The 26,515-nt window shown below is 41.9% G+C and overlaps 1 protein-coding gene and 1 long non-coding RNA gene across 2 annotated transcripts in view; one reads left to right on the top strand and one right to left on the bottom strand.

Moving 5' to 3' along the window:
- Positions 1 to 26,515, bottom strand: part of LOC133267055 (uncharacterized) — a 497,367-nt gene that overhangs the window by 326,399 nt on the left and 144,453 nt on the right. The gene's annotated exons all lie outside the window — the stretch shown is intronic.
- On the top strand, positions 19,026 to 23,099 carry LOC133267047 (interferon alpha-inducible protein 27, mitochondrial-like). Its single transcript, XM_061448949.1, has 3 exons — positions 19,026 to 19,214; positions 21,867 to 22,013; positions 22,916 to 23,099. Exons 1-3 carry the CDS (start codon positions 19,067 to 19,069, stop codon positions 22,942 to 22,944), a joined length of 324 nt encoding a protein of 107 aa, XP_061304933.1. The 5' UTR covers positions 19,026 to 19,066; the 3' UTR covers positions 22,945 to 23,099.

Here is a 26,515-nt window from a genome sequence, read left to right as displayed (position 1 = left end):
TTTACATGGATAAAGGGAACAAGTTTTAAAACCCTTATGCAAGACAATCAATCGCTGGGAAATTAGCCTTCAAACGACCTACACTACAACTGCAGGCGCATATCATACTTTAATGAACTTTTCCCCTCACAATTATATACAGAATTCCTGTATAGCAGGATTTGTAAAAGACAACACATTGAGAAGCCCTCTTCAGTTATTCCCAAGCAAAATTCTTAGTTGCATCTCTAAGTATTTGCAAGTGTGCAAAACAAATCACAGGAGCATCACACCTCTGATTTACTCTTCTTTAATCTTGATCCTCACCTAGGATTAGCCCTGTAAATAAAACTACAGCAGAATGAGGTGCTATATGAAATAACAAGCAAACCTAGTAATGGTTAATTGCAGGAAGAGATCCGACCATCAGTTCCTGTAGGAGTGCCAGGACAAGAGTACAAAGAAATACAGAAGAACAAACCCTGTCAGGATTATATCTCTCATTGGCACCCTTCTGGCGCCTGAACCATGAGACAGACCTATTTGCCTCCTTCACCCTTTAAAAAAAACCCTTTTCTTAATCACGTAAAGCCCAAGAACACTAACATGGCAAAGGACTGCTCAGAGGGACCTAGTGACTGAAGCCTAGCAGGACATTTGACCCTCACTAAGGTGAGAGAGGTCCAAAGAAAGCTCCCACAGGGGCAGCACAGGTAATGCAGCAGATGAATGAAGATGCCTCATGTTCTAGAGGGGGCTTATCAGCAGTCAGAGACAATGAAGCTATCTTGGGTGCTAGTGGAGGAACCAGCTCTCATATAGGCCAGGAAGAAGTCCAGAGCCACCTCAATCCCTACCTATATCAGTTTCCCTTCACTCAATCCTTTCTCTTGTTTCTCACTACCTGTGCAGATCCAGTCAGGATAGAGTTAGACGGTCAGGGAGCAGCAAGGGCCATTTGGTTACTAAGGGACGGGGAACCAGGACCACTGTGTAATAACGCGGTGGGCATCCCACAGTATTCAGGCAAGGTGAGCCAGACAGCCCTGGAGATGTCAGAATGTGGGAGTTGCCAAGCATAGCTGTTGCGCAGCTGTGAACTTACCTCAACAGAAAGGGAACCAGCTCTAGGCAAATGGCTGTATCAGCTGGGTGAAGGAACTATCTGTGTAGCTGTTGGTCCCCAAGTTAATAAAAAAGAATGGAAATATACCAGCATGGGTCAGCCCAATATAGAGTATAAAATGCAAACAGCAAACAGGAAGAACTCGGAAGAGATATACAAACTTGAGTGGCTTTCAACCCACATGTTACTTCCCAGAGGGTGGAAACACCCATGTTCATTATGGTGAATATATTATAGAGATTAGTAATAGAATCACATTTGTATTGTGACTCAACTGCACATTACAGTTGCAAAACTCTCCCAAGAATAATACGTACTTGAGTTGTGATTTAAGGACGTTGCTGTATCACTCTGATAGATGAAAATCCTGTGTAACATAAGATAACTTTAAAAAACAGTGGGCTTGTTGTTAAACATTAAATTCTTCATGCATGGAATATGTAAAAGAACCTGGTCAAAGAGTAGCATGTGACCTGTGAGGAGAGGCTGAGGAAAGTAGGCTTGTTACTATCAGCCTTCCAGTTCTTGTAAGGGGTTCCTGGAAAGGAGCAAGGCTCTTCACCCTAGTGCTTCACAGGATGACAAGAGCCAAAGGGCATGTATCGTAGAATCATAGAATCATATAATAGGCTTGGAAAGGACCTTAAGATCATCTAGTTCCAACTCTATCAAATCAAGGAAGGTTCCGATTAGATATTAGGAAAAACTTCTGGTCACCATGAGAACAGATAAGCCATGAAACCAGCTGCCCAGATAGGGAGCACAGTCTCCATCTTTGGAGGTTTTCAGGACCTGACTCTATAAAGCCTTGAGCAGCCTGATCAAATCTTGTAGCTGACCCTGCTTTGAGCGAGAGGATGGGCTCTGGCCAGAGAGTATGAGTGGAGTACCTCAGAAGTCACTGTTGGGTCCAATAGTATTCAACATCTTTGTCAACAATCTGGACGGTGGTATTGAAATTGCCACCACAAAGTTTGCACATAACAGCAGGCTGGGGGGAGATATATATATATATGCTGGAAAGTAGAACCATCACAGACAGAAGTCTGGGCAGTCTGGAAGATGGAGCCAACAAGAACTGAAGATATCAAAGATAAATATAGACCCTGCACTTTTGGGTAGAATAATCGCAAGCAGCGATACAGGCTGGGGTCTGACTGGCTTGGGAGGAGCTGTCTAGTGACTTTAAAAAAAACCCTTTCCATGTGCACTGTCCACAGCTATTGAGCAATCAGTTAATTCCATTTATCTACAATGGCTATATTCTGACACTGTGAGAAGTCCCAATGGTCTGAAACTAGGATCTGGAAGTGATACTAACAAACACGACTATTTATTCCTGCTTGAAGCATGGGAACAAAATGTGAAGAAAGCCTCTGGAGGGACCCACTGGGTATCACTGTATGAATGGTGGTTATTTTCTACTGCTTCCCAGGTTTCAACCTGTTCCTCACCTTTACATGTAGCAAGCACAGTGTCATGCTTCGGTGTTAAACTTGTGCTTTGCAGATACCTAGCAGCACAAAAAAAAGAAACACTAGATAGGAAAATACAGTTGTCCTTTTTTTTTCCTGTTTCTGTTGATTATGCTGCTTTCTCCTTTGCATGTTGACACGTGTTTAACAGTAGCACTAGACTGCAGGTTCTACAGGCTTACTGCAGAGTAAAAAAAACCCATAAAGTCTTCTTCCTCTCAGCACAGTTACATTATGAGAACTATTCTTCTTAGTGCTAAAATAACACTAAAAGCCAAAAATAGGTTTAAAAAATGGGTTGGCAAATAGGTCGATTTAAAATTGATGCTCCAAATACAGTCACTGCTTAGAAAGTCCATCAACAATTGGTGCTTAGGAGCTGGAAACTGAATTAGGTAACATGCAAATAATGCTAGATATAAGCATCTGCTTTCAGGCACTGCTGAAAACAGATGTCGTGGTTTAAACCCAGTCAGGTAATTCGTTCGCTCACTTCCCCCCTTTCTTGCCCTCCCCCTGCTCTCGGAGGGACGGAGAGGAGAATCAAAAGAATGCAACTCCCACGGGTTGAGATAAGAACAGTTTAGTAACTAAGGTATAACACAAATCACTACTGCTACCACCAATGATAATAATGATAAAGGAAATAACAAGGAAAGAGAATACAACACCTCACCACCAGCCGACCGATAACTCGCCCCCCTCAGCCCGACCAAGCACCGACCGATACCTCCTCCAACCCTCCAGTCTCCCCAGCCCTTCCGGCTAACTCCCAGTTACATCCTGGGCATGACGTGCTGTGGTATGGAATACCTCTTTGGTCAGTTTGGGTCAGGTGTCCTGTCTCTGCTTCCTCCCGGCTTCCCCTCCTCCCTGGCAGAGCATGAGGCTCACAAAGTCCTTGGCCAAACCAAAACATCTCTATCAGCTCTGTTCCCAAGCTGAAAGTCAAAACACTGCACTGCACCAGCTACCAAGGAGGAGAAACATGACTGCTACTGCTGAACCCAGGACAACAGAATATAAATACAATCTGATTTTTGATGCATATTCAGGCCTCTTCTGTTCTTGGGCAGAAGCTTTATCCTTAAGTATCCCAAAACATGGAAAAATGGATCAAGAAGGCACCCAAAAAGCACATGCAGTGCTTAAGGACATGAAAATAGAGAACTCCCTTCCTGAAAGTGTTCCTGTCCCGTAGAAAATCTATGCATTGTCATAAACAGCAATACACCAAAAGAATTCTGCTGAAAGGGGATGTTTAATACATCCAGTGCTAGTGGCTGTTTTAATAATAGTTAAAGGAGAGCATGCTTTGTCACCTATTCCAGCAGCATCTAATTTTCTGCATAGAAATATTCTTCTAACACTTCAGCATGAATGCAAGACAAGGAATTGGCACTTTTAAATTAAGCTACCAATCTGTGACATACTGTGAATAAAGTGAACGGTATCACGAAACTTCATCTATGAATTTTTGATCGCTGAAGCTATATGAAAGTTCATGACAGGTGACAGAGTAAAATTCCCCAGCTTGCATTCCTACTGTATTTCATAAATAATCTGGGATGCTCACATCTTTTCATCTGTGCTCATATACTTTGTATATATACAAGCCCACTGTGGAGATCTGACCTTTTAAATGGGAAAGTCCCAGTCCAAGCTGTCCCCCACAGTGATTAAAATGCTGATGTAAGTTTACTTTCTGCCTATATATTCTTAAAGGGAAGTCAGTTCTTAGAAATTGGGAGTTATGGGGTTATTCATGAGGCTACATTTCTAGAGGCTGAAACAGTTACTAATTAGGATTCAATTTAAAATATTCTCTGCAGTGAGTAAGGGCACTTGCCATTAGTCTAACATGGTAATCTAACCCTGCAGATCTGAAAACATCCGTATTTGACAAAAGAAAGAGATTGTGATTACATACCCATTTAACTAAAATCAGGCAACACAAACTCTGACTCATGCAGGTGAACGGGTTCTCTAAAAGACAATTTGAAAAAATACCAGCTGTGGTCATCTCAAAGAAAACATCTCAGCAAGGACTATAGAGGTGGATTTAAAAAGATTTAATAGACGTCAGTCCAGAAGGATTAGAGAACATGCATCCATCCCATAGGAATAATTAAGCATTAACATTCCTTCCTTTAAGGTGCAAAGAAGCTGATACCTACATTTGTAGATTCCTTGATTTTTGTTTGGGTCCAAGCATGAATATTATCCCCAAAAGTAATTTAAAGCAAAATTCTGTAGATGAGCAAAGGAGACTGTCTCATATGCTCCAGATCTTGCACTTACCAAGAAATGATTCATTGTTCTGCCAATTCATATGGAAGGTCAAGAGAAAGTGAATCCTGAGACCACTGTAAGTAGAAGAGCAGTAAATTTTGAAGAAGGATCCATTCTGAAGCAGCAGATCCACTGAATACAAAGCAATCACAGTATTAAAATAAATAGTGAATAAAAAGGATTAGAAAGATATGCAAAGGTCTAAAATAAAACACTCTGTGCCAGGATCTTCTTCAAGATGAGACTTGGGAGAAATGAAGGTTTCTACATGCAATCATAACAAAGGCAGGTTTTTTTGAACCAGTCTCCTCAGAGGTGTTGAATGCCTTCTTTGCCTCTGTCTTTACTCCTGCAGATGCTCCCCGGGGGACCCAGATTCCTATAGCCCCGGAAGGAGTCAGGATAAAGGAGTTTTCTTTGGTAGATGAGGATTGGGTTAGGGATCAGTTAAGCAATCTGGACATCTGTAAATCGATGGGTCCGGATGGAATACACCCGCGGGTGCTGAGGGAGCTGGCGGAGGTCATTGCTGGGCCACTCTCCATCATCTTTGGTAAGTCGTGGGAAACAGGAGAGGTGCCTGAGGATTGGAGGATGGCAAATGTCACGCTGGTCTATAAGAAGGGCAAGAAGGAGGACCCGGGTAATTACAGACCGGTCAGCCTTACCTCCATCCCTGGAAAGGTGATGGAACAACTTATTCTTGACACCATCTCTGACATATCAAGGATGAGGGAGTCATTAAGAGCAGCCAACATGGCTTTACCAAGGGGAAGTCATGTTTGATGAACCTTATAGCCTTCTATGAGCAAGTAACTAGGTGGACGGATGATGGTAGAGCGGTAGATGTGGTTTTTCTTGATTTCAGTAAGGCATTTGATACTGTCTCCCACAGCATCCTCATAGATAAGCTAAGGAAGTGTGGGCTTGATGATCAGGTAGTGAGGTGGATCAAGAACTGGTTGGAAGGGAGAAGGCAGAGAGTTGTGGTCAATGGGGCAGAATCTAGCTGCAGGTCTGTGACTAGTGGAGTCCCTCAGGGGTCAGCGCTGGGACCAGTGCTGTTTAATATTTTCGTCAACGACCTGGATGAGGGAACTGAGTGTACCCTCAGCAAGTTCGCTGACAATACTAAACTGGGAGGAGTGGCTGACACACCAGAGGGCTGTGTTGCCATTCAGCGAGACCTGGACAGGCTGGAGAGTTGGGCGGAGAGGAACTTCATGAAATTCAACAAGGGCAAGTGTAGAGTCTTGCATCCGGGGAAGAACAACCCCATGTACCAGTACAGGTTGGGGGCTGACCTGCTGGACAGTAGCGAAGGGGAAAGGGACCTGGGGGTCCTGGTGGATAGGAGGATGACCATGAGCCAGCAATGTGCCCTTGTGGCCAAGAAGGCCAATGGCATCCTAGGGTGCATTAGAAAAGGTGTGGTTAGTAGGTCAAGAGAGGTTCTCCTCCCCCTCTACTCTGCCTTGGTGAGGCCGCATCTGGAATATTGTGTCCAGTTCTGGGCCCCTCAGTTCAAGAAGGACAGGGAATTGCTTGAAAGAGTCCAGCGCAAAGCCACAAAGATGATTAAGGGAATGGAACATCTCCCTTATGAGGAGAGGCTGAGGGAGCTGGGACTCTTTAGCTTGGAGGAGGCTGAGGGGTGACCTCATCAATGTTTACAAATATGTAAAGGGTGAGTGTCAGGATGATGGAGCTAGGTTTTTTTCAGTGATGTCCAGTGACAGGACAAAGGGCAATGGGTGTAAACTGGAGCATAGGAGGTTCCATGTGAACATCAGGAAAAATTTCTTTACTGTGAGAGTGACAGAGCACTGGAATGGGTTGCCCGGGGGGTTGTGGAGTCTCCTACATTTGAGATATTCAAGGCCCACCTGGACAAGTTCCTGTGTGATGTACTCTAGGTTACTCTGCTCTTGCAGGAGGGTTGGACTAGATGATCTTTTGAGGTCCCTGCCAACCCTTGGGATTCTGTGATTCTGTGAAAAGGCATTTTTCTCCATCAGACATAAAATAGGCCCTAACCACACTCATTTCTTAAAGAGCAAATTTGGAGCAACAGGAGTGAGTATGGATATACAAGAAATTACACATAATTTTCTTCACAGTAATAGGAATCAGAATTTATATATGCGTGTACATGTATTTGATTTATTTTAATGAACTGGAGGAAGGAACAGCCTCTTTCCCTAAATTCCAAGTAGATAAATATATTCTTATTTAAGAAAATATTTTATAGAAGACCTTCTTATGAACTCAGGTGGATAAAGTAATATCCTTGATATCCTTGTCTAGAACCGGATATAATATCACTTCGGAGTGCCAACTGTGAAATGATCTTCATGTGCAAGCAACAATTTAAGTGTTTTGTGCCTGCTGAAGAGTGCTTCAGAAGAAAGGAAAAAACACACTAAACCCAAGCTGTATTGTGCTATGAGCAGTTACACCTCAAGTCCAGTTTCACACTGTAATAAGTAGTGATTATATTGGCATTGATATCTTGTGTTTGCTCTCTCTCTCTCTCCATGCAATACACTCACTGTTTGCTTTTATCACGTTTCATTTCCTCCATCTCTTTATCACTTTATCACTATGATACAAGAGGCACCTTCTTATTACAAAATACTCAGCAAACTGTTCTCCTCATCTCAGACAGTTTCATCCTAGACTGGACTGCATGGTCACCACGTGCAAGGAGCAGAGGTTGCTACCTGTTGTGATTAATGCTGCATATAATTGTATGTGGCACCGAGATGCTCTTATGAGTATGTGAAAGCCATATAGAAGACTGAAAGAAAGATTAAATCTACAAGACACTAGGATCTGTGAGACTTTTTCCAATGACCATGGTATGAACGTGTTAAAAAAGGCTCCTGGTACTCTGAGACTGCAGTGTTGCAGCTGCCTGGATGGAAACTCCTCTGGATAATAAGCAGTGATAAACAGGCAGGAAGATCAACTCCTTAACAACTTAATTTGAATCTCTTCTCTTTTGCCTGCAGGATTCTTCTAGTTTTCCCCTTCCTTCTTTAGAACCCTTTTATATCAAATTCTCTCACCCAGGCAAAGAGCAAGGCCATTTACAATGGCAATAGAAAGTTGATTAGAACAAATAACAAAGGCTGTAGTTTCAGTGTGTTAAACATCTTTAAGAGCATTAAACAGAACTCAGGCGGGACCTGAGTCTGACAGACTCCCACAGTGGGTTTCAAGATAAGAGTTTCTTTTTCATATGTGTTACATCCACCATAGTGATTCTAGGCTCAAAGTTCACCCTAGGACTGTGCTGCTGAGAATTTATGCACAAAAGGACAAGCAGTTGATTCCTAAGGTGCTTTGCCAGAGTCACAGCACATCTTTACAAGCTGAGCAAAGTAACTAAGTTCTGACTTGAAACTCTCACCTCCCCCAAATTGCCCATCAAACTGTACTTGGTGCTCATCTTGGTGCGTAGGGACAGGAAGAATAAAAATAGTTTTCCCCCTTTGCAATGTTGTTTGCAACGTATTCCTCCAGTAACAGATTCCCTTTGCTGATTGCAAAAACTATTGCAACCCTGAGAGAGGCAAAGAGCAAGAGAAATGGATGGAGGTGGAGCTACAGCCAGAAAGTTACCCAATAGACTTTCAGATGACATCTCATTTAAGCTGATGATACTCACTTTCATGTGAGTTGTGACATAACCATGGCAGGAACTGACAAGTGTCAAAATCTTAATGAACAAATAAGATTTCAAGTCCTATTCCTCTGTACTTAAGAAAAGCCAGCAAATACTACACATTTTTCCTCCTTTTTCCCCATGGCACTTACTCCTCTCATCAGCTTTATTGGCACTTTACAAGCGTGTCCAATTCAAGCTCTCCTTTAGAATAGTTGCTGATATTTAAACTGAACTTGACATGGCTTTCCCACTGGGACACCTTTCTAAATACCACTCTGCTGTGGGGAATAAAGAGTTACTGGATGGTCTGCCATCAGGATTGGAGTTTGTGTGCTAATTCTTGAGCTCAAGAAGCAACCACTTGTGTTGACTTGTTAAATTATTTTCTTCAGAGGGCACCACATCTCTCATTCCCTTTTTCCAAAGCTCCCATCACACGTGAGTGTCTTAATCAAATAGACCAATAAGAGCGGACCTGGGCATAAAGGACAGATAGTGGTAAGAAACAGTTTCAGGTATCACTAGATCATGGTGCTCAGGTGTGAACAGGGGGAAATTTGCAGCAGCTTCTTCCCCCTTGCAGTCATGTAATAAGCATTCACTGGGGGATATTGTGATCTCTTGCAACTAATCAGCTCCTACAGACTATTTTTCTTTTGCCAGAATAGTGTCTTCTGACAGCTCCCATCGCCCCGACTTAGACCAGGTGCTATGACAGGCGCCGGGTCTGCAAACTTAGTGTGTCTGAGGGAGTGTGGGAGACAGTCTCAGAAAGCAGAACCACCATGACCTGGAAGGACTGCAGTTATTTCTCTGGAAGTAAAAAGTGTTGCACAAGAGTCCGTGTTGTGCCTTTTCCTCTGTCCATGCGCTTTTCCTCTTCCATGTCCTCCTTATATAAAGGTGAAAGTTGCCTTCTGCTCCATCACTCTTTCCCAAGAAAGGTTTCACCATATGTCTAAGCTCTGACAGCTACCCCAGACAAGGAACAGCCTTCCTCAGAACAGGCTCCATCCCGCATGGATTATCAGACTTGTCTCAGGGCAATAGAACAATTTGGGGTGAGCCTGTCCATTTGTTCTGTCAGAGCAGGCTCAGGAGATGCGCACAACTGGCAAACTGGACAGAAAGTTTGACAACTCTTTTGCTAATGAACCTCCCTTTGCTCCTGCATGGATTTCCTCATGGAACACTCTCACTTGTTTCCTTCCGGATATATCAGCCTTTGGGATTGTATATATGGGTGAGCCATACCCACAGCAGCCTCTGCTGCTAATTCCAGACATTGCTGTAGTGCTCTACATTGCAGGCCTGAATGACAAAATCCAAGTTCTGCAGCCTATGACTGCCTCACACGTGTCTGGGGACTTTTGGAGAGGAGAAGAAGTGGTGGAGGCAAGAGAGAATATTGTAAGACTGAAGTAAATGGGTTCTGAATCAATAAGGTGGAATTGCACACCAGGGAAAGAGTTTGAGAGACCTGATAAAGGAATCCCAGCTCCATATTAACACTTTTACACACGCTGGTGCCATGTGCCCATGTGCAGCACCCTGTCATCTCGTATTCCCTCTGTTAATTCCCTGCTGGATCATGGATCAGCATCCGTACCTACTAGACATCCTGCAGAAAGCACATCCATCTGCAAAGCATGCTGCTACACCACAGGTTACACATGATGTAGGGAAGGCTAGTACACTAGATGGGTCTCTACTGAATAAGGAGAAGAGATGAGGGAGCATTGCTCTTGAAGCTTTGGTACAGTATAGAAAGGGCCTGAGATCATAAAGGCTCTCAGATGTTATTAGCACAGGCTCACACCAGTCTGCTCACTCATTCAAGTAAAACACATAGCTGAACCATCTAGGACAGAATGATCCATCTAGGACTGCTCACCCTACCTGCAGTAAATAGTTTATCCAGTGGCTTATCTGCAGCCACCAAAGGCAACAGAAATCTCTCCATTATTTATTGTTAGTACCTCATGATTTGACATTTAATTTAAGTCTTTCACTATGTCTTACCCAGCAGCTTTAGCATTATAAATAGGAAAGCACTTTCTTTTCCATTTAAGAAATAGCCACAAGGATTCAGATCTATTCAATGAACCTTTTCTTAAGGCTTGCATTGTGTTGTCATAAACTGGTGATGTTCAGAAGCTTACAGGCACCTCTCTCATAATAAAAGTAGGCTAATTGCTGAAGGCACTGTTGATTCAAGGCATCTATCCATGTGCAGCCTTGTCGAAACCAGGACAAGCTTTCGTGGTCATACTGTTTCCCTAAATCCTGTAGAGGTGAGGAAGCTGTTTCTTTTGTTTACAGTTACAAACTTCTCTGCGAGCATCTTTCTTTGAGATGTTTTATTTTATTTCTGTTATGAAAGCTTCCACAGCCCTTGGTATACCAGGCGCTCTGACACAGAGGGTAGTCAGGCTGGCTATGGACAATATGCTCTTGACAACTCTGTGTTGGGTATTGCTGATTTCTTTCTCAGCCGTCACATGCTTAAGTATGGATGCCAAGAGGACATGCTCCATGATATTTCCAGGGAGGGCTTTTGCTGTGTGCTTTTCTCTCTGTACTTCATCCTTACACATGCTGCTACAGTTGTCTACCCATTATGATTTCTCGGATGCTGTGTCAGATTTCTTTGTAACAATGACAGTAGGAAGACTCACCAGCTTCAACCAGATGGCACTCAATCTCCAGCATAACAGCAGAAGTCATACAAACATGTAGCCTGCCTTCTCAAATCAGAAAAGACTAATGACAAATCCAAACATCCTTCAGATGTAAATACTTACCAAGAAACATAAAACGAGGGGTTTCTCCTCATTGAAACAGGCTGTTAGGGCCTGGAAGAGTCTAAAAGAACCAGCCACTCTTACTGTTCTTCCAAGGAAACCTCTCAGTCCTTCGTAAGAATGGCCTGAAACCTATTGCAGCTGGAGCTGAGAAGTAAATCAGGCCATCTGGTATTTAGAACCCTTGTTTTCCGTGTAACAGATTGGCCACTTTATTGTTAATTGCTTTTCAAAGCATCCATAAAAAACATTTCCAGCACTTATGCTTTCATAGATACTCACTTGTATTAGCATTTGAAACCTCTTTATCTATATTAAATGTTTATACTGTGCTTATTACCATAATGCTAGAGTAGCATAATGCATGTGGCCTCAGAAATCTCCTGGAAATAGGAAAATACCAATCCTCAACTTACAGGCAAGGAGAGGACCGTATGTTTTAAGCTGTCTCTGTTCAGCTTCTGTCTTCTGACAAGGCTCGCCCTTTAATTTCTGAAAACACAGCTTTGCTTAGGTCCCTTGGACATGTGATTAGAGTGCACTCCTTGGGTGCAGAAGCTGCAGTATAGGAGATGAGGAAAAGAGCTAACAACCCACATAGCAGAGACCACCACTGAACTCATGTCCTCTGTCTCAGACTACAGACGGTAGGCATCACAGCATCTTTTTCTGACAGCTGCTTCTGTGTGGAACTGGATCCACCAAACCTGTGGTAGCAGCATCTGCTGGGTCAGATTCCCTGGCTGAGGGAGGAGTGAGGGCAGGTTCCCTGCCCTGAGTGACCTGGGCTGTTCTAAACTGCTCAGCACTTACCCTGGAGTACATTCTGCGACATAAACTTCCCCAGGTGATGCCTATGGACTAGAAAAGGTTCCTAAGCTTACTTATGTATGCTTACTTAATGTTCGTATATGGTGTATTTTGAAATGCCCTTATTAAACCAACAATTATGATTACATTTGAATAGCAGTAGGAGCTCAATATTGCTAAAAATAACACTTGGAGCATTAATTCACTTCCTTCACCTTTTATTTTTGTTTTCACCATGTTTTTCCAGGAAAAAAAAATAATTAAAAAGAATGGCATCATATTCTCTTAAGGGAGAGGTAAAACCCGTTAGTGGCTTATGTATTTTGTCTACCTTCATGAATCTGCTCCTTAGGTTCCAGAAAGACTTACAATTTTCCCTCATGTCTAGACAACTTGAAGACTGCATAAACTAATTAATACCCTGTTCCTCACTACAGTCTACAGTAGTCTGTATTCCTGTATTCTGAGGTTCTGTTAATATAACCATACATGGGAAGACTGCAACCTCGAGATAAACTGGAACTTCTACTCAGCAGGTGACACAGTTTTACCACTTATCTATGTGTTTCTGTTACAGAATAATATGTAAAGGAACAATTCAACTTTATCTTTACCTCCATTTGCGGTCTCAAAAAAGAAAAGACTAGACTGCTGACATTTATTTGGCAGGTGAAGTAACTTTCCATGCTTTGGGAAATAAGACTTTTAGCCCTAAGGAGAGGATCCTTCAACACAGGAATAATGGCTTGTGTTACATGTCTTTGGGTTAAAAGATTACTTCACTAAGAACATACTTTACTGGCTATTTCCTGAAATCTTTCAAGTACCACTCTACTTGCAGCATCAATTAACAGCCCTGAGAACGATGCCCAGGCTTCCATATCCATGTCGCAAAAGCATGACATCTCAGGGTAGGGAAGGATCAGTGGGACGCCCAATGAAATAATGAAGACTTCCTTGGAGATAGAGAACAAAGGGGAATGTGACACCATGGCTGAGCTCTCAAAGGGCTGAGTCTTGATCTGGGTGAATCCTCTAACCTTGAGCATTCAAGGCAGGACTGCTAGCTCATTTGCAGAATCTCTTCTGAGGAGGGCCTCACCTGATATGTTTGGATTACAGAGCAAAATCCTGACATAAACTACAACGTTAAGACTGACTATGCTCACCAACATAGTATTAAGGTCAAAAGCAGATGTGCCAGTGTGAGGTAGAATCCAGCTACGGGGGCTCTGAAGCGTACAGGCTGGAATCCATATGTATGAAATGGACATCTGGCAAGATTTTGCCATCTAATTCTGTTCAAGGTCTAAACTTAGTCTTCTCAGGCCACTTATTCAAAGGCTTTGTTTCTGGATTTCTAGCTGGAAAATCCATTGAATTTCAGCTGATATTACAATTATGCAGTGTGTACAGGTGTTAATGTCTCTAGTTCCCTTTCTAGTAGCACACCAAATTAAAGCATCCAAAATTGGAATTTTCTTCCTCCCAAAAAGCCCCCACTGCAAGTTTGTGATTTGTTTCATCTGTAATGCAGGGATAATGATGACTTGCTTTTGACAGATGAAATTAATAATAAAAATCGAAATGAGATCCGCTTAGCCTAACCCTGAGCAAGGCTGATATGTGGAAAAATCAAACTCATCTGTCAACTTCCTTCTGACCTTGGTTGTGAAACTTTTGGCTCAAACACTTCCCACTCTTTTCCTAGCTATAATAAATTTAACTAGTAGGAAATCCAGCTAGTTAAAGGAAGTGATTCTTCCCTTTATAACAACCCTGCATTAATTAATGTGTATTCTGAAAAGAGCTTTAGAAGTTTTTGAGAAGCATTATTATTTACTTTTAAGGGAACATATTTCACTGTATGATTAAAGATACACTAGACACATACCTAAAGTTAGAAGGTAAAATTTAATTAGTATCAGAAGTGTCCCCATGAGCCCCTGATTTTCTAAGCTATCGATATCTCTTTAGCTACTTATGTCCTAAAGGTAGGGTTTTAACTCTGCCTTTTAGGTCTGAAATAATAAGGGATATAAAGAAGATGGAGAAGCTCTTCAGACATGCACAGAGAAAGGACAACAGACATAACTTGCAGAATTCTGACTAGGTATACAGGGGAAAAAATGTCACTATAAGAGTGGTCAAATACTGGAGCAAGTTGACCAGAGAGCTTGTGAAATCTTCATCCTTGGAGATACTTAGAACTCAACTAAGCATGTCTCTGAGTGAATAACATGGTAAGTCCCCGTCTGAACCGAATGACCTCCGGGGTCATTCTATGTGATTCTGTGATTATGACTACATAAAGGCCTCTTTCCCATTCATGTGAATCATGTGATGTCATTGTGTGAGCTCCTATCAGTTCCATGATGTCATAGTATCAGCCTTGTGTGGTCCATTTCTGATCCCATTTTATGCAACCCTGACAGAGACTGAAATATTTTCGGTCACAACACTGTGTTTGCTCTCCTACTGTAAGCGTGACCATGGTCCTATATTAAAAGCTTATTATATTAATTATGCTTTTTTTGGAGACCTTACCTAATACAGCTTGATAACAAGGTTCGTATTTTTTTCACAGAAAATGCAGCTTTATAACTAATGAAACTAATGCCATCTGTATTACGGAGAGTTTCAACATTTTGGACTTCCCAAGATGGCCTCTTATTCAAGTGGGGTTACTTTGGAAGTGTCTTGGAATATGTATGTCATATGCGGCTTGTATATATATCTCTTCTTGGGTGAAATGAAAAATTTAATTATATGAAAAAAATGCAAATTGCTGCCAACTGTGTTAACTGTGAGAGTGTTGCATTATCTTCTAACATAAATTGTCAGTGAATTGAAGAAAAGACGTTTTGGAAGCTGATCTGATTACTGTCAGGGAAAGTGCTCAAACTCAATTGTTGGCAAATGTCCAGTACCCATCACTGAACGATCATCACCTCATCATTCAGCCTTCTCAACTGACATGCAAAACAACATCCAAATATTCATTGCACATCTGTGCTGGACAGATTATGCATTAGCAATTCAAATCAATTCAATGTACAGGCAGTTTCTGTAAAAGCGTCTGTTTGGGTGAGATGCCTTGTTGTCTGGGATGGATAATAAGGCAACTCTGTCTAATCTTGGAGAACAATCAACCTATCTTGAGAAGGTGACTGACTACGTATGCTCTTGCCCTGACAGCACTAGAACAATGGCCCCATAATGCACTTGACTCAGCTGGTAATAAAATCTACTTTTGATTAGCAGCCATGGCTTGTGTCAATCACTGTGTGATGTACCATTGTCCTCTGGTCCTGAACACAGTTTATTTACAAGGAAACAAAAGCTTTTTGGATATGGCTGCTGCCCAGAGATTGCAAAATAGATTGAGCTGTCAGCCTCACACACTAGATGAAGATTAATGAGTTGTGCAGACAATAAATATGAAGCAATGACCATAAATATGCTAATAGGTATTATCCATATACACTATAATTGCTACAAAAATTAAAAAGTAGTGTGAAGGAAACAGGTCACAGGGTGACAGATAGATAATCTTGGATGCTGAAGATCTTTGCTTCAGTGAGATTCTCTACAGGTTTATTTCCTTCAATTAGACCCTTCAAAAGAGCAATTGTTTAAAAGCTGCTTGAATAATCTCTTTTGAAACAGAGGTTTATGGGAAAATATTTATGAAAAAGTGTCTTCAATGAACATGTTATTGGAATAAGAAGGGTGACTACCAAAAGGAGGCTATACAGAGATTAATGTCTGTGATCAGCTGCCCAGCTTCACTATGAGGAAAATACCTCTTAAGTGGCACACTAGTGAGAATTTCAAGGAAAACATACTGAAGAGACACAGCAGTTTATATATCCACAGGCACAAGAGAGTAAGGTCATTCCTGAGCAAAATATAGAAGAGCTTCATGCACATCTGGATGTGTTAGTTTGTGATTTCAGCTTAGCATGCTTTCCTCTTCTCTTTTTTATTAACTGAAGAATGGAAGGATGCCCATGGCCCGGATTTTCAGATAATTTCCAACCAAGCCTCTGTTTACCAGTTCCTTTCAAAAGCACACAGTCTAGACAGCACATGATTTTTGGCACTGAAGGATGAAACCTGACACTCAGAGAGTTAAAAATCAGCCTATGTATAAAAATCAGACTATATGTATAAATGCTTCAGCACCTAAGGCTACTGAAATTGTAGTGACACTGAAAATAAAGGCAGTTGTACTCTTGGTATTCATGGCTTTGACTCTCTGTTCTCTGAGGCTTAGAAGTGCCACTGGGTGCTTTTTGTTACAGCTTACAAGACCTGTCTTCTTTCCTCAGATTTTTACCTTCTGGGACAGGGAAATTATTCCCATGTCCAATTGACTGTTTTAATGTCAGGCTCAGTGTATTTCTGTTTCCTTCCATACTTGAACTAGAACTTGCATCAGTTTGTCTCTTAAATTATCACTGCTTGGATTTCTGACAAGCGGTCCACAAAGACTTAGAACTGCCTTAGTGCTCCTGTGCCAAGCTCTCTGTAAACTCAGCTGGGTATCAACTACACTCACCTAACACCTTGGAAGTCACACTTTCTAACCAGAAATGCCAGTAAAACAAAGCAAAAATGCTAGGTGACATTTCACAGAGCCAGCAGAGGAGAGAAGAAGCATATCTTTCTGGGTGAATCGGTGGAGGGAGAGGACCTCTGGAAGCTGCAGGCTCAGGGACTAAATTCTTGTTCCTAATCCCAATTCAGAGTTGACATTTGGTATGCTTAAACTGGAGCACAGGAAGGCCCTGTTACACCATCATGAGCAAGGTGAGCCCAGCAAACCCAGAGGTTGAACCGAGAGTCCAAATCATCAGGAAAGTTTGTAGTGGTAAGGCAAGTCCAAGGTCAAGCCAGAAGCAGTTTCAGTCTGCCAGGGTCTGTCCAGGGCTATTAAGACCTAATAGCAGGCTCAGCCCTGACAAGGTACAAGAGATTGACCTTGGTTTCCTTCATTTTCACACAAGAGATTGTTGGGTTTTCATAGTAAGCTGAAAACAAGTAAATGCAAACCCCTTCTAGGTCAGAACTTCCCCATAACTGTTATTTGCCATGTCACTACAGTAACAAGAGCATGAGAGCAGGGAGAGCTCAGCTGGTTTTAGCACTGTGTCCTCTGTGACTATTCACACATTCTTCATCCAACTCACTGCAGCCACTTGGCAGATTTTAAAGTCAAGGTCCATGGCACAGTTGTAAACAAAGGCTTCCCTTGAATCTCTTCAGTGACTTCCCTCTGCTTATTATATTGGGTTTCTTCTTGGTTTTATGATACTACTATTAATTTCTCCTTTCCCTGCTTATCCACAGATGTCTCTGACAATTGTGAATTACCTTGAGGCACTTTGCTTGCAATAAAACTTCAATTTTGTCTAATTTTAAGTAATTTTAGTTAAACAACTTTGTGTGTAACCATTATGAATTGTGTTTTAAGATGGAGTGAAAGGTCATCACATACAAAGTCTCTGCAGGTCTGTGAAGCTTTCATTATCTGTGGCTTTGCCAGACTTTATAATCATTTCCTGATGGGCTGTATTAAATAACTTGCATTAACAAAGCACCAAAAGATTTTAGCGTTTTAAAAGAGGGATCTGTAGTAATATATAAAAAGGAAGTGACATTTTTTGTCTTTTTTGCCACTTTGAAGTGTGCCTACAGCACTAACTGTCATATTCTTATATGGAATTTTACTTGCATTTAAGCTGCAACTGTAGATATTTTGTAACATTAAGTAATTTAAAACCATAAATGAGAGACCTAGGAATTCATGGGGATAAAGATTCATCATAATAGAGAAGCCCTAAAGCAAACAGAAAAGAAAAATTACACACTTCAGAATTACAGAAAACTAACATATATGAATTAAAGAAAAAATGACTGAAAGGGTTAAAAGAGCAGGACTGCTCAGGGGTACATGGGCCAGATATCCCACTGCTTAGATAAATAGCACATATAAGAAGAAAGGAATGGGCTTTGTGTCCTTGGCTCTATAACCCACCATGTACAAGATATAGATATTATAGAACCCTGAAAATGCTCTATTTTTATTTTGTATATTTCCACTTCAAGAGCCATCCTTGTGGTAGTCTGACCTAACCAGATATTCCTCTTGACTTAAGGGAGGAGACCTATGGAGTCTATAGCCTTATTTAAATTATTGGCTTAGAAAAACTGTGATAAAGGAGTGTGTGCCATTTGCAAAGGCCTGTTCATTAAAGATAGAGGCTCTGCTTTATCATGGGGGAGAATAAAACATCTGTGTCAGTCTGCTTGTACGATGCAAGGGCCCCTAACAATTCCTTCCACAAAGAAATTAATTTCAACCATCCATTGTTAATGGAGTTCTGATTTCCAGCTCTCTGCAAACCTTTTTTTCCAGGGGCAGCTGTACCACAGCTGAACTCAGGGTGCTATAACAAACTCGAGTTGCAGTTTCTGCATGACCACCACTTTGCTGCCTTTTTTCCTATTGACTTTACTCAGGGCTGTATTAATTCTTAAAACGAAGGGCTAGCTTCTACAGGTGCAATTCAGCACAATAGAGTGCAAAGCAAAAGAATGAAGAAGCAAAATTCTCAGCCACATTGGCTGCCGATCAATGATTCATCATGCTACTAATTTGTTTTAGTATCATAAGAGGAAATCAGCTGGTTTGCCTAAATTTCACCCTCACGCTGTGAGGGTGCCTAAAGAGGCATTTTCATAAGGTTCAGTTTCATTTCATGGGTGAGGGTAAGTTTTGTTTTCGTTTCTTTCTGATGGTGGCAGCAGTTTCATTTCTCTGCTGTGACCTAGACAGTGTATAAAAAAGCTGGCTGAGCCTCTCAGTGCTTCAGTGGATTCCACACCACCAGAAAGAGAAATGTCTGACCAAAATGTCCGCAACGCTGGTTTCTCTCCCTCCGGGATCACAAGAGGCTCGCTTGCTTCATCAATGATGTCCCATGAAGCAAAAGCTTCTGGGGGAGGAGTGCGCTCTGGAGGCCCTACCTCTACTCTCCAGGAAATGGGTATGAGCCATTTTGTGTGTGTGTGGTTTTGTGGTTTACTGCCTAAGGACAAAGAGGTTTTTGTACTTGAAAATAAGCTTGGCAAGTAAACTCTTCTCTCCTACCTTCCATATTGCACTGAAGACAAACAATTTCTATATTGAACTGTGTGTTATGAGTGGGATGCTATGAAGAGTATTTTCTATATAGGTACATATGCACGAATGTACACATGCCTATGAGATGCAGGGCAGTGTTTTGTTTGAAGTTTGTGCTATCTCTTCATTCTGCTAGGAATCATCAATAATATGGGAATTCGTGATAGCAATAAGCAACAATACACTTATGCAAGAACATGATCTGTGTACTTATATTTCATATAAATTATCAGATTTCCCTTGCTCTTTACTCACATACATCCATACAGGGTAAACCAAAAAATGTTATGCAGACACTATAGCAGAGGAAAATTAGCTGCAGTGCAAGAGCTGAATTCATGAAGGGAATATATACACATTCTTGACATCCTGTATATAAGTACTAAAACTAGGCATAGCTGGCTTTCACATGAGCTAGCCCTGCTTGCTTTTCTGTTGCATGCACAGAGCAATCCCTGACCTGATGACCCTAAGCAGCTTGGCACCTGTTTAACCCCAGATCCCATGGGATTGATGCATGACATATTCTCCCTGCCAGTCTTGCCTGTGTGACCTGATTCAGCAGTCATCTCTAAGAAGGCATCACTCCACAGAAAACAGTGACCCATACAGTCCTGCTTTACCCAGCAGTACAGTAGTTAGCATGCTGACTTGGATAAAGGCTTCCAAACACTTTCTCCCTTAGGGGTCTTGGACCCATATCTCCCACATGTCAGGAGTACACTAACCAGCAGGCTGGTTATAGGTGGGGTTCTCTGCCATGTTGGTCATGATCTGGTCAATTCTTTTCGTAGTGAGCAGCTGGAAGTCTACTGAAGGATGGAGCTGAAATCTTCCAGACATAAAATGGGTGTTTGGCTGGGTGAGCTGGGCAGGGTCCAGATTTGGGGCACCTTTTAACAGTAAAAAATGTGATAAACTTAATTAAGAGAAAGTAAATTATTTTTTTAAGGTATGTTTCACACTGCAATATTATTCATAGTGTGTGGCCCTCCAGACAGAGAGGGATTAAACGACATTAAATCACTTCAGAGAAATATTGCATGTGACTCCTGTGAGGCATGTTTTAATTTTTACCCTGTATGGCTTGATCCTTCAGTTTAGGTTACTGAATACAGTGTTTATTGAATATTTAATAGCAAAGAGATGAAGGGATTGTAGCAGCAGAGGAACAGAAGATGAGAGAGAATCAGGAGAGGAGGAGAACTGAGAGAGCTTGAGAGATGCTCTCTAGCACCATGCTACATTAGCAGCAGAAATCCTGGTACACAGGAGATGTCAGTTACTTAATCTAGTCATACACAGAGTCACCTGCACAGTCTTGCCTACAGCAGTACACAGTCAGTGGCAAACTCTTCAGTGGTGATGCCACTGAAAACATGAAGTTGTAGTTTCCAGACTAAAAGATTGAAGACTTTTATCCCTCCATATGCTGAGTATCTTTATGAGAGAGAGAGATAAGCAAAATAAACATTTAAAACCACCTAGTTTTATTCTTGCAATGTCTGTACCAACTGTGCACTTTAATGAAACCCACTATTTTGGTGAAGAGAAATCTGCATGACTCAAGGAAACCTTAGCCATGCCTACAGGAGATACTCCAAAAGAGCTTTTATCCATGTGAAAAATGCTGGCTCTGTAATGTTGCCAAGACAGGTGTGAGCTTTGGCTCCCTGCAGCAGGAGAGCTTGCCACACATTCTTTGACTGATTGAGAGCTAAAAGGGCCTGATTTCATTTCCGCAGGTGCTCACTGAAATCTCTCACTCTTCAAACACATCTTCTTAACCTTTTCGTTCAGACTGTAACCATTCCTCCCCCCAGAGCAAACACGCTCGAAGGAGCGGCTGATTCTGCAGCAGGGCATGAGTATTGTTCAGTATCACTTTACAGATGATATTATAACAAGCTCATCACCAAAATATTTGAGCATTCTCCAGGAATGCTTTAAGCATTATCACGAACATTTGTCATCACTAATGCTTTACTCCTCTCCCAGGAGAAGAAATTGCAGTGGAATACTTCGGGCTTATTCTTACTGAGAAGGAGATATATAGAGAAATTGTTCACTAGCCACCGCAGTGTTTGAATTTTACAGGTATCTATTATATACAGGTTTATGCTATGGAAAGTGAAGTGAAAGGAACGTATCTTTTACCTGGAGCAGTAAGCAGTGAAGTCTGCAACAACCCTTAGTTCCTGTAGGAATTTGTCCCACTGTCCTCAGGTAGCTCCTCAGCAGAGACAAACGGTGCTGAAACTGTTTTGGCGATCTATGAAAAACAGTCTGCGCAAGAGTTGAAGGTTTTCTTTGTGTTCTGGAACTATCCACAAAACACTGCACATATCCTTTCCCCAAGGTGGCAGCTAAAAAGCAGTATCCTGATGGAACAAGTCATCAGCAAGTAACCAGCAGTCTCCTTGACTTTTGGTACATTTGTTAGCCTTGTTAGTAGTTCATAATTACGCCATAAGGTTCCTTCCAGTCAGTAACATCTCCTTTGTATCTGTTCTAGGTGCCAGAGGCTCAACCCATTCATCAGGTTTTACCAGCAGTGGCATCTCCCCTGCATCCCAGGCCTCCCAGATGATGTCCAAGGAGGCCAGCTCTCATGGAGGTGGAACTCCCCGGGGTGGTACAACTTCCACTGTCCAATCCATCTGTGAGTGAGAGTCCTCCTCATACAGATGATTAGCAGATGACTTCTGAGAAGTTAGCAGTATTTCAGCTCAAGTGTACATTTACTAGATGAAGGGTTGTACATAAGAGAAGTGACCGCATTGTACTTGAAGCAACGTTTCTCCTGTTTACTGCTTTATACTTGGTGGGAAGCTGAACCTAGGGAACCAAGGGAAATAGCTATGCCACAAGGTTGCAAAGATATGGGTGGATTGCAGAGACAGAAATCTGAAACAAGTAGTGATAGAAAGAAGTCCCATGGAAGTTTAGGTTGTGCTTTCATCAGCAACACCATGGAAGTTCATTAACTTCTAATTTCAAACACAACTGCAGGACCAAACCAAGGGCTTCACACTTGAACATACAAAACAGTGGGATGACATAATTAAACATGAGAATGGAGTTATCACACTGACAGCTGGTAATCGTAAAGTCCACTTCTTGTGGCCTTTTAGAACAGTTTAGCTTTCTTTCCTTTAAAGGAAATTCAGTGGGTCAAAAGCAGATGCTTTTTGAGCTAGTAAATGCAGACTAATCTGCACTTACTAGCTCAAAGCAGAGAACGACACAAGTTTTCCTCATCACCCTGCCATGTTAATGCAACCCACACCTAGTTAAATCAAACCAAGGTATGAGGAGGCTTAGTCTGTACCTGTATGCACCAGTAAGGATGCTAATTATGGTGGTGGGATCCTGTGGGGGTTGCAAGAGAACTGGAGACAGGACTGAAGTTATGAATTTCACAAATGTTTTTCAAAGCGTAACACAGACCCTTTGGTCTCTGACCTGGAAATGTTTGCAACCAATGCTCAGATATTCTGTGTTTCCCTGCGCTGCAACTTTGCTTTAAGTTGTTCTCCCATGTCTGTTTGTATTTGTCTTTAGCAATGGGTGGCAAAGGAGGAAGACGCTGAATAGAAGAAAAACATCAGTCCAGAAGTAAGCTCTGCAAGCAGTTCATCCTTTACCAGCCGTTATCTGACAGCTCCTCCCCTTCTTTGCTTTCCCCGTCACAGCATGAAAGGCAAAGCCTTTTACACATGCACAAATAAAGTATATTAAAATGGTGGATTCTTGGATTAAACTAGTGGGGACAGGGATGAGGGGCAGTTTCTTCCTTGATTAAACATTCTCTGAAGCACGGGCACATAATGAACACAAGCCGATAAGTGGACGCTAAGGTGCTTTGGAATGCACGGGTGTCTTACTAAAATCCTGGGCTTAGCAACACTGGATTCTCCAATTACAGGTAGCTTGCTTTATTTTACAAAAAGTCGCTCTGTTGTGAGAGAGAAGCACAGAAACACTCCCTAAGGGGCATCCAGAAGTTCCCTTTGGATGTACTTCTAACGGGCTATCAACTTAAATCCTATTTAATTAAGAATACACATAAGCAAACTAGAACAGGTCTCAATAAATCTCATACCTTAGAGATGCAACTGACATTTTTATCCCTTTACTATTTCTAAGGTTCCTTTCACGTTAATTTAGTTTAAAGCCCCTGTTTGCTTATTGAGAGGTGGCAGCTTTGTCACAGCTAGACAAAAATTATTTCTCTAAACTTCTTATGATACCTGAGAACAGATAAGGAAAAGAGCCATCTTCTCTGTAATAGGTGTCACTGCTGCAGCTTTTTGCTTTTCCCCACATGCCAGACTTGTTTCCTTCATATGTACTCATACAATGATGTTTCACCAAACATGCATAATGGTGTCCATTCCCTATGCAAATTCCCACATACATTCTCCCCCACACTTCTATCTTATTCCTGTCTTTCTGACTCCTGATCCTTCCTCCCCTACCACCTTCCTCCCTTTGTATTTCTAACAAAACCACACTGTGCAGCTTCTCCTTCCTTTTCCTCACCCCAAGACAGAAGGAGAGAATCTCATACCTTCAGGCCAGAAGTTAAGAAGCACTGGGTTTATGGTGCTGCAGTCAGTGATTTTCTCCAGCAGCTTCTGTCACCCAGATTGAACATTCCCATCTCAGCTGCATCTCTTCATGGCTGAGAGACTTGTTTGTACACGTGCACCTTATACTCCCAGATACGTTCTTTTCCCTCCTGCTTAGGCACCTGCCTGAAAGGACATGAGAAGTCAGCGTCTGCCTCCAGTTGCAGCAAAGTTACAGGGAATTATTTAATGAGAGGAGGAGTGCCAGCATGGAGGAAGAGGGGCAGAAATTTATCTTCACTTGCTGTGCCATGCAAAGTATTAACAAGCGATTGAAAAACAAAGTCTCGATTTCATGGGATGGAGCTGCTGTCCTCACAAGGTGGTATCTCAGGCAAATGCTTAAATGTAATCAGGAGCTGAAGTTATAAAATCATAGAAAGATTCCGTTTCAAAGAGACCATGGTGTGAGGAGAATAGGAGCAGTTCTCTAGTCCAACATTCTGCTCAAAGCAGGGTTAGCCTTAACGTTAGACTCATTTTCTCAAGGCTTTGTCTGGTCAGGCTTTGAAACTGTTGAAGGAAACGGATGTCGTAGCTTCTCTAGGCAACCTGTTCAAAAGTTTCACCACTCTCCCAGTTGAGATTCTTTTCCTCTATGCTGAAATAGAAGTTTTTCTTCCAGTTTGTCTCTGCTCTCCTCTAGCACTTCTCCAGAGCTCAGTAACAATGATTTTCACGTGTACCCCAGTCACCATTAAGCACAAAGCAAAAGGTTAGGCAAAACACAAACGACAGGATCTGGAAACCAATGTCACCAGCCCCTGAAAAGGGAAGGCAGCGGGAGGCTGACGGTTTTACTCTGATGAAGTTTCTATCTGGTTCTCCTGTTGTGGTTGTCCCTCCTTATAACATGCCTTCCTTTCCCACTGTCCTCACTGAATTAGCCTCCAGCTAAGCAACCCGCTTGCCCTCTCACTTTCAAACCTGCTCCATAGTCATCCTTGATCCCTTCCAAGGCAGCAACCTTACAACTGCTGCAAGACATCAACAGGGTGCTGTTACCTTCCTCTCCTGCCTTGGTGCATGCTCTGCAAGAGCTGTGGTGGAACATCTTGCTGGCTTGGACTTTGCCTCATGACCTCATAGCACCTCTAAAAAAGACTGTGGCAGCTTTGCCAAACAGCTGATGGGGCATAGGTAGAGAAAGCTGCTTAAATGCCCAGGAGCACAGCTAAATTTCTATATGGCACTTAATGATCCTTGCTCATGGCAGTTTCATCACAGTTCTGCCATCTCTTTACACAGCAGGGAGGGAGCATAAGATCAGCATAAAGCAATGTGATTTTGACTAGACAGCATTTTATGTCCATTTACTACAGGTTAAAGGGCATGGGCAAGTAAAGGGCAAAGGAAAGCTGCATCCTGTCTTTATCGACTTTACAGATCATCGACGGTTCTGCTTTTGCAGCTTTGTCCACCCAGCATAATAAAAATAAAAGCATTGAAACTCTGGATATTTGGCATAGCTTTGGTGGACTCAGAAGTTCACTGGTCTTCAAGTCTGGATGAATGCAAGGCTTTAATTAAGCCATCCTATACTTTCCTCCCAAGGCCTAATGCAGCAGCCTGTGACTTCTAAAGTATAACTGTGATCTACCAGCACATCTTTATTCCCTTCTATGCCCTTAGTTAACACTGGCATGAGGTAGAATAAGAAAGTCTATGCTGGATTTTTCCCATTCAGAGATTCCCCCCTGTGCGAGTGCCAAGGTGTATTCACAGAGAACAGCAAGGACCTAGATTCCCACCATCCAAACCCCTGTTTTAGCGCTGATGGTGATAAGGTGAGTCATACTAATGAAACTAATGAAAGAATGACAAGAAGTAGTAAAAAAAGTCAAGCACATACATAACTCACTAGACAAACAGTTCTGTAAACTGAAGCTGTATTATGAGAAATTATGTGTGACCATGCCATGACAATTAAAGACCTTGTTTCTTACTTACCTGCAAAGCGGGAAGATTTAAAACTGTGTTTCAACTTTAAATCCTTGACCTCAAGTGGCTTTGTCTTGTTAAAAAATGACTATCGTTAGCGAAAGCTGACAAAAGGTATTTATGCCTAAAAGAAGGAAAAGCAATTCAAACTGAAGCAAGGATACCTAACCATGTATCATTTCACTTTTCAGCACTCCGGTGGTTCTGGTGTTACCAATTTGGATTATTTTTCTCATCTTCAGATCTTGATGTGTTGAGAATTAACCTAGATAGCTTTACTGAGCAGGGAGCATCCTCTGCTGCATTAGAATTCACTTAACTGAGTCAGCTCTTACAGTTCTATAGGAGAACAAAGGTAAATGCCTCCTCCTGAAAGCCTTACTTGCAGACCACTTGAGCAAATTCATATGTACATTACTACAAATGAAGTATTTACATTTTTAAGAGAATATAATTGAAAAGGTCAAATAACAACAAATACGGCAATTTAAATCCCTCATGTCTCTCAATCAATCTTTCCACAACAAATAAACACAGAGAGGGAAAGGAGAAGAGGCAGCAGTGTGTGATTACCAGAGCAATAGCACTG

Source organism: Pezoporus flaviventris, unplaced genomic scaffold (assembly GCF_033815535.1).
Source record: "Pezoporus flaviventris isolate CSIRO_AGI_PZ_B2104156 unplaced genomic scaffold, CSIRO_AGI_Pfla_v1 ptg000007l, whole genome shotgun sequence".
Lineage (NCBI taxonomy): Eukaryota > Metazoa > Chordata > Aves > Psittaciformes > Psittacidae > Pezoporus > Pezoporus flaviventris.
The sequence above is the reverse complement of the archived record's forward strand: the minus strand, read 5'-3'. Positions and strand labels throughout refer to the sequence as shown.